The 9,235-nt window shown below is 35.1% G+C and overlaps 1 protein-coding gene across 1 annotated transcript in view; it reads right to left on the reverse strand.

Annotated features, from left to right (window-relative positions):
* Acadl (acyl-CoA dehydrogenase long chain) overlaps positions 1 to 9,235 on the reverse strand; it is a 33,600-nt gene that overhangs the window by 9,391 nt on the left and 14,974 nt on the right. Inside the window, exons 6-8 of the mRNA XM_033763981.1 lie at positions 7,100 to 7,264; positions 6,426 to 6,527; positions 4,903 to 5,016 (exon numbers count right to left, since the gene is read on the reverse strand). Coding sequence (XP_033619872.1) covers positions 4,903 to 5,016; positions 6,426 to 6,527; positions 7,100 to 7,264 — 381 coding nt within the window. The remainder of the gene's footprint in view (positions 1 to 4,902; positions 5,017 to 6,425; positions 6,528 to 7,099; positions 7,265 to 9,235) is intronic.

A 9,235-nucleotide genomic window follows, 5' to 3' on the forward strand; every position in this document is an offset into this window, starting at 1 on the left:
AAAAAAAAAAAAAAAAAAAATGCTAACAGGTAATAGTGCAGCTGGCATTTAAAAAATTCTCTTTAAGTTAATAAGCAGATTAGATTAGATAGTCTCTATCAGATACTTAGAACTGGAAGGAACATGGGAGAGGTCACCTTGTCCAGTAGTCTTTTAAACCACCATTTGCTATATTATTATATGAGTTATGATGTAAAATAAAATGAATTAGGTTTATTACCTAACCTTATAGTTAATTAAGAAACAGATATTCTTTCTAGAGGCACAGAAGGGAAAAGTGTTACCTGCCACTCCACCCATCCCTTTCCCTAGTCCTCTGTGCCCTTAGAAGAGCATCTATCATATAGGAAATGACTAATCAAGAGCTCGACTTAGAAAAGTACATTCCATTTTTATTTCATTGCCCATTAAGTGAAAGAATATACAGAAAGAAAATAGGCCATCCACTTAAACTTCCGGGCAGTAAAATCTGTGTGGTTAAGAACATAGGTTCTGGAATTAGAATAGCTGTATAATTTTGGGCAAATTATTTAAACTTTCTCTGCCTCACCTGCCTTATCTGTAAAATGAAGATAATTATACTTATTCTACGTATTCGTGAAGGAAAAAAAAAAGATCTCATTTAGCACAGTGCCTGGCATGTACAGAGAAGTCAATAAATGATATTTTATTAAAAATGTTAATGTCTTATTGTCTATTCTGGGGAAAATTATGAGCTGTAATATCACATCATTATAAAGAAAATTAAAATCTGTACTATTGCTATTTTGGTATGATAGTTCTCTCTATTCAAAAAAGGAAATGTGTAAATTTTGTGACATATATCCAAATGTTCAGAAAGACCCAAAATATTCAAAATTCAAGAACCTATAGAAAAGATACCGAAGAGCTACATAGTCATAAACTGATATTAAGCCAAGTAAACTGTGACTGACACAGGTCTTTTTCAGTTGAATAAGTAGAACCATAGTATATCCAGTTCTAGAAGAGATTTATAAGCATGTTAATAATTCATCACCTCTACATATATTAACTTGAAATATGAGCATTGTATTCAGACACTTACTTAATAAAACAAAAATCAGAAGAACAGCTCAGAAACTTCAGTACATATTTAAAAACTTGAAAAATGACTTGAAAACTACTACTACTACTACTCAAAAATGAACCTGTGGGAGCAAATTGCTACTGCCCTCTACTGAAAATTTAGTGAAGTGCTTTTGCAGGATGGTAACAATAAAATGATACTTGCTTTAAAAAGGTAATAAGGGAAAAGAAAAAAAAAAGAGAAAATGAAAAAATGGAAATAAAGTGTTTGTAAATAGGCAACGGGGGGGTGAAGGGGAAGGCAGGGATAAGGGGAAAAATGAGAAGCAAGACCTGTCATGTAAAGGTACAAGATCCCAATGATGAATGTAACTGCACTGTATACCTAAAATGTACCAATAAACTCAATTAGGAAAAAAAAAAACAGGATTAAAACTATTTTTTGTGCTATGAAACTACAATAAATAGACACAACCATGTATTGCTTAATTGTAACCATACATTCTAAGAAATATGCCATTAGACAATTTGTGTGACAACTATGACGTGTACTTAACATAAATCCAGATGGTACAGGTCAATTGCTGTACCTCTTGTTGCAATCAAGAGACTTAGGAATCACAAGATTATGAAGCTACTATTGGCCTAAGGCAGCATATTATTTTACAGTAAGTAGGAATAAGTACAATAAGTAGGAATGTATTCTAATGGCAAAATACAGTATAATGAATTATATAAACTAGTATAGTTATTTCTTATCAAGTATTATGCACGGTACATAATCATAATGCACTGTACAAAATCATATTTTTATATTGCTGATGGTTTATTACACCAGCATTTTCACAAACACACCAGTAATTCACTGAGCTACCACTACCATTTTGTGATGGATATGTCGGTAGGTCACACATGCATTGTCATTGACAGAAACATGCTATACACGACTGTATTTTCAAAGAATCCTTTTCTTTTAAGAGAAAATAATACATATAGATCAACCTCCTATTTCCTTCATGGTTGGATGGCAAATCACATGCTTTCCGAGCTATTCAGACAACCTGCATAATACTATAGTCATCTTTGCTATAATGTATCATGAAACCTATAAACAGAGGAAATGTACTTTCCAAAGGGATGGAAATTATGTCCAGATGGTTGAGTTTTTTTTACAGAATAAGCTCTACAGCCTTATTTTTTTGTTTTGTTTTGTTTTTTACCGGGTTTCGAACTTGGAACCTTGTGCTTACGAGGCAGGTGGCAGAATCACTGAGCTAAATCCCCACCAGTAGCCTTATTTTGAAAAATGTCTTAATGAACATTTTTGATTTGAAAATGGCAGTGGTTGAATATCAGAGGCAAATATTACTGATGCCACAGATGAGACAGTTGTAGAGTGATACCCAGTGGTGTAACTTCCCTTACACTGCCAGGAGCTAGAGACTTCCATGTGTATTTCCTGAGTCACACCTATCAAACTACTACTAAACACAATGTCAGAAGGCAACTAATAAATAAGTGCTCAGTGAAACAAAACGAGAAAGTCATGTATGTCAGTATTTCTCAACAGGAGACTACAGGTATTAGTGTATCTCTGAATTACAAGATATTTAACAACATTCTCCTCCACTGCCCTAAACACAAGGTACACTTCCAGTTACTGCCCACTGTCCCATCTCTAACATTTCTGGATATCTAGGGGGAGAGGGCAGGCATTGAGACCTGCTAACCACGATTCATAAATAAAAGGAAATACACAGTATCTCATCCCATTCTTAAGAACACCAGTTTAGCCAAGTCCCTGTCCCTCTCCCGTCCTGTCCTGTCCCTTCTCTTCCATTCCCTTCGCTTCCTTCTCTTCTCCCTCCCACCCTCCCTCCCACTGGGAATTAAACCCAGGGCATTTGCATTGAGCTATATCCCCAGCCCTCTTCCTAGTTTAAATGTTGAGACATAGCCTAAGTTGTTAAGTTACCCAGGTTAAGCAGAACTTCAGATTCTCCTGCTTCAGGCTTCCAGAATGCTTGGAGTACAGTCATGTTCTATCACGCCTGGCTTGCTTGTTAAACTATATCCTTTGCCTGAGTACATACCTCATTTTGACAAATGTGAAACAACTGTTCTGGTTTGGCATATGTGTAAAGACATTTTTTCAGAATGGAAAGTTAACTTGAAGATATGGGTAGTAAGGAGTTTCCAAAAAGACAGAAGAGAAGGCCCACATCAGGAGTAAGAGCAAGAAATTGATAAAAAGCCCCCCCATTGGAAAAAAATGGAGCAGGGCATTATATAAGGGAAAAAAATAACAGGTAACTGTAATGAGGGCTTATTTTAAATCTGTTTATCTTTTTTTGGTGTGGGGATCAGGCATGGTGTCACTGAGCTATATCCCTGGCCCTTGGGCTTATTTTACTAGGCAATATTCTAAGCACTGCACCATTATCCCTCAAGTTCCCCACAGTAATCTTACGAGGTAGCTACTGCTATTATTCAGGAATACAATTTTACATAGCAAGTAAATTTTAAAAATCTTACAAACAGGAAAATATTTCTAAGATAACTGGCCTGGACTAGAGAAATTTCAGGAGCTGAGCGAGGATTTAAACTACACTTGAATGTAATTTGTATAATGCTAGTCTTGAAACACTACCAACCACTACAGTGGTTGTGATCACTGCACACTGAGTTCTTTTGCAAATACCTTAAACTTCCTGGAAACCCAACCTAAAATAAACACAACCATCCATTTATTTTCTCTATTTATACAGGCCATGTACTAGTAATGCTAACACACAAAATGTAAAAGATAAAATGTAAACTCATAATCCCTATTCTGTTGTTTTTTTTTTTTTTTTTTTGTACCGGAGATTGAACTCAGGTCCTTACGCTTGCAAGGCAGGCCACTGAATCACTGAGCTACATCCCCGGCCTTCATGATCCCTATTCTTACAAGGGCTCTCAACAGTGCCAGCAGGGTGATGGTGTTTCTCTAGTTAGTTGAGTCTCTCACTCTAAAAAGGCCATTTCAAACCTTCCTCAGTCTCCTCAGATACCTCCATGCCTCTTATTTTTTCAAGAACTGACTCTCTATTGATATTTAAGGAAATGAAAGTTTTTTGACAAGAAAACTTTTACTAATTGTGACCAACAGAGCTACCCATCAAAGAACCAAAGCAAATGATTATTACCTCCATAGCCACAATGTTTCTCTCTACTAAATCCCTTAAGTATTAAAGTATACTCCAATACTCCCATGAAATGTAAAAACAAAAAAATAACCTCGGTATCTCCTTTGACTCCGACAACCTCTACTCTCCCTTCCTCTCCTTCATTATCATCTTTATTCTCAACTATCATTCACAGACTAAATCATAAAAGAGTTGTTTGTCTTTATTAGCTTTACTTCCTTATTTCCACTGACAACTCTCACAGACTTTGGCCTGTCGCTCCACATCAGCCTTAACAGCTCTTACCAAACACTACATCATTATGTCCAGTGAGTGTGCTTTGATCTGTTTTTTCTCCAAGTACAACTTGATCCCATTCTCTCCTATTTGATCCAACTCCCTCCTTCTTTCCTTTTGGCTTTTACAATACTCTCCTGCTTTGCTTTCTCCTTTCTAATTCAGTCATCTCTGCATTCTCTTTCTTTCCTATTCCATCTTCAGATCTTGTAGAAATTCTCCATGGGACTCTGTTCTAGGGTCTCTAATTTTATTTTTCATTGTCTTTCCCTTAAGCATCTCATTCATGGATACTACATATCAAAATTACACCAAATTTACATTTACCCTAGATCCATTTCAGATGACTAAACTGTGACCATTCAGTACCAAACCATAACAACAGGCTTACCTGTATGTGTGCAACTGTTTTCCCAAAAGCTTTTCTTTGCTTAACATAATTCCTGGTTTCTTCAAACATGAATTCACAGGCAGAAATTGCCAAATCAGCAATTAACAACCTTTCCTATAACCCAAAAATTAAGTCTTAAACATTATTCTAATTACACAAATGATTTTCACAAAATTTCAATTCTAATAAATCCTATAATCTTTATAATGAACTCCTAAAGATTAATTTAACTCTTAATAATAAAGTGCTCCACAAAGATTTGAGATTTTGACCTACCTAAAATAAGTCTCTAAAAAATTCTTTATTTTTATGAAAGATTGTCATTACTATATGTAATCTACATAGCTTTCTCTTCTTTCTACTCATGTATTAGTAAAATAATCCATTTTTATTTATTGATCTCTGTACTATATAACAATGTATCTGTACAAATAAATATCTTCCAGACTATAGGCTAAATTCTGTCTACTAGTGCAAAAGTAGCCTTAGATTAAATCTATCATGCCAGTGATTTTCACAGCATTTCACACTATTTGAATGCACAGTTCCTAGCTCTTTTTCCCAATTTCAGTTTTAGTGTATGCCATGGATGTCATAAATGTATCCCCTTATACTGACATATAAAGTCCAATGATCACTAGGCAGCCATATTTGAAAAACAGAATAGAACCTAGCTTTTACACTAAAAGTTTTCAGTTTGAACTTAACACATTTTCTCCTTTGATTTATAGTTATTCAAAAATTGCCAGGTGTTTTCAATGATATTTCCTTACAAAGAGCTAAAAGTTCTTAACTTCTAGTTATTAGGCTGAAATCATTCCAAGAAGGAATCACAGAAGTGAAGAAAATCTATTTTTCCTAGTCATTTTATAAGTTTTAGTTAGATATTCCTGTGTTCAGTTTGGCATGCATGGATTCACAAGGGCTAATAAAAAAATACAGTGTGTGTTTAAATTGAAAAGTTATTACAGTAATAAAAGGCATGCTGCTATTAATTCCCCTCAACACCCTTCCCACATACTTATGCCATTGTTCTTGCCACATTTTGAAGCAGTTATGGAAATACTTTTTCATATTTTTCTAAGGTGTGCAAGGTGGATAAAAAAATGTGGTTAATGTTGCTTCTGTGTGTTACCCAACAGAAAGGCAGGCCCTTAAAATATTGTATTGCATCCTCATTCACCAGATTTTACCCATCATGTGCCTTCTGGATCTTTCCCAAAGTCAAAATGATCATGAAAAGTAAATCAGAATATTGAGGCAGCCTTGATAATGCAACTAAAGACACTCACAAAAAGGACTTTCAGAATACTTCAGAAAGTGACCAAAGAAAGGCATAAGCATATTCAAAGCATGGGGTAGGGGATATACTGAGGGAGATGAATAGCAATATGCCTTTTACTGTAGTGCATTTAAAAAATTTTAAACATTCACTATGTTTTTCAATCATACTTTATATATGGTCCTATATTACTCTACTCTAGCCCATTATATTATTAAAAATAGCATCTTTAATTTCTGACCTGTGGAAGCTCTTGCATGAGGTAATAGAAACCTTTATTCTCTTCTCCAAGCAAGGCACTAGCTGGCAATCGGACATCTTCAAAGAATAGTTCTGCAGTATCCTAAGAGAACATGAGCTCGTTCAAGTTTTTCAATAACCCCATGTTATTAATTCCATTCAAGATTTTTTAAAAGGAACAAACTAGAAGCCATGTTGGAGTAATCAGTGAACACAAAAAGTAAATGGTAAGTCAAGGAGTCAAACCAGGTCCATGTGATTCCCAAACTTGTGATTTTCCCACTGCAGTATGCTGTTATTCAAGCTCCAGTACTGCCCAGTTCTCTGGAGAGTAAGAATTTCTAATACACATTCAGGAAATCTTGTTTTGGTAATACATAAAAACATATTTCTGTTAATTCATAATTTTCTTCAATACATTACAAAAAGACAGCTTAATATTGTACAGTCAAGTTTGCCATTTCTAAAACAGATCTTTAAAAATAACGCGATCCTTATCTTTTGCTGACTACCAGAGATACAGCAGCATGACTAATAAATTTTTCTGAAACCCTTATTCTTTGAATTCAGTGCAGGAAGAAGGTATGATTGTGCCACATGTAATTCTCTACATTGACTTTTCTCTGATTTGATAGTAACAATTATTACCTGAATATGACTTATATTATGACTTACCTGGGCTTTTAATCCCATTTTATGTAGCTTCCGACCCTTGATAAATCCTTTCATTCCATTTTCCACCAGAAAAAGGCTAATGCCATGTGCAGGTGATCGAGCTTCACGATGTGTAACCGCGACTACAATCACAACATCACTCAACCAGCCATTAGTGATGAACACCTGCAAAACCCCAAGTACACTATCATTCTCTGTAATACTCGGGTCCATGCAGGTTACAATTGGAGAAAGCATATCTAAGAAGATGAAAACAAGCAGGACATGCTTTATTTATCCCTCTCTGTACCCTATTCAAGTACACACAGAGCTGATATTTTTTCAGCAGCTGCTTCTTTATATTACTTCCTTGTTCAAAAAACTTGCAGATCTTCCAATTTTTCTACCTTTCCAGGGTAAGAATGATCATTTTATGTAGCTGACACAGTTAAATTGCTAAGTTTTTTTTTTTTTTTTGGTTAAAGCATTCAGGTATTGTTATCTGTACCCATGGTCTCAGATTGCTAAGTGTTTTTTGTTTAGAGCATCCAGAAATTAATATCTGTCTGTTCTAAAACCTATGGTCTCAGAAGTGTATTAACTATAGATAATAAACAAGTAATAAAATGGAAAGAAAGAGGAGTAGTCTACAAGGCAAAAATCATTCACTTGAACCCTCTGATCTCACACTGGAAACATCAAGTGATTTCTCCAGACACTATTGTAGAAATAATTACAGAACAGGTTTAATGGATTCTAAACTATTTCCACAACAACCTCACCTAATGTGAGTATTTCCATCATGACTGATCTCCTTTCTAAGAAAGTTGTAAGAGAATTCTCTTTGTAGGTGGACTTTCTCCGTTTGCAATCTAATTGTCAGAGTCAAAAGTTTGAAAAGGGCTGGGAGTACCCCTGAGGGACACAATTTTTACTAAATGCTTGTAATACAACATAAGCTTACCGTAAATGTAATAAAGGTAAGATATAAAGCTATTACAAAAAGGGAAAGATAACTTTCTGAGTCTAAAATACAAATATTATTACCAATTTCCTTTCTCATCTCTCTCTCTCTCTCTCTCTCTCTGTCTCTCTCTCTCTCTTTGAGATACGGTCTCACTGTGTAGTTCATGCTGGTCTTGAACTGACTGTGTAACTCAGACTGGTCTCGAACTGGCAGCAATCTTCCTGCCTTAGCTTCCCGAGCTCTGGGATGACAGGCATGCGCTACCAGGCCTGGCTTTTTCATCTCTAGTCTTATAGTTGAAATTCTACATCTACCTTCTGTATGCTGCTTTTCCACTTAATGTTAACATATACTTGTATGTAGTTATGATAATATAATATAGTTGAAAACTTTGTGTTGATATTTTACCAGTTGGACATTTGTTCTGATGTAATATATTTACTTCCCCATTCCTTTACTTTCATTTGCTTTTCCTATTGTTTACTATTCCCAATTGAGTTTTTTTTTTTAATTTAGTTTATTGGTACAATCTAGGTATACAATACAGTTACATTCATTATTGGGATCCTGCACCTTAACATAATAGGTCTTGATTCTCATTTTTCCCCTTGTCCCTGCCCTTCCTTCACCCCCTCCTCCCCTCCCCATTTACAAACATTTTATTTCCATTTTTCAGTTTCTCATATTTTTTCCTCTCCCTTATTACCTTTCCCCCACCCTTCCCACTTTCCCTACACCTTTAGCCCTTTACTTCCTATTTCACATTATTAATTATCTCATTAGGATCCTGTGTACTATTATAGTTTTTCACACCAAAGAAACTATTCGGTATTTCAGTTAAAGAAATCTCTGTATGAACATTAAAAATAGGGAATCCTAAAATAAAACTAAAAAGGAAAGTAAAAGAGAAAAGGCAATGATGTAGCATTAAAATAATCCTTAATTCTGGAGATGAAAATGGTCCCTGAACATATTTAAATTGCTTTTCGCTCTTATAGTCTTTTTTTTGGTACCGGGGATTGAACTCAGGCCCTTGCACTTGCAAGGCAGGCGGCGGAACCACTGAGCCAAATCCCTGGCTTGCTCTTATAGTCTTATCTTATTCTTTTTTTTCATTATTTAAAGAATACTTTATCAGTTTCTGTAATCAAACCCATGTAGATATGACCTTACATATTTAGTATGATGTG

The sequence above is a fragment of the Fukomys damarensis genome, unplaced genomic scaffold, assembly GCF_012274545.1.
Source record: "Fukomys damarensis isolate Sample0158 unplaced genomic scaffold, DMR_v1.0_HiC HiC_scaffold_16, whole genome shotgun sequence".
Lineage (NCBI taxonomy): Eukaryota > Metazoa > Chordata > Mammalia > Rodentia > Bathyergidae > Fukomys > Fukomys damarensis.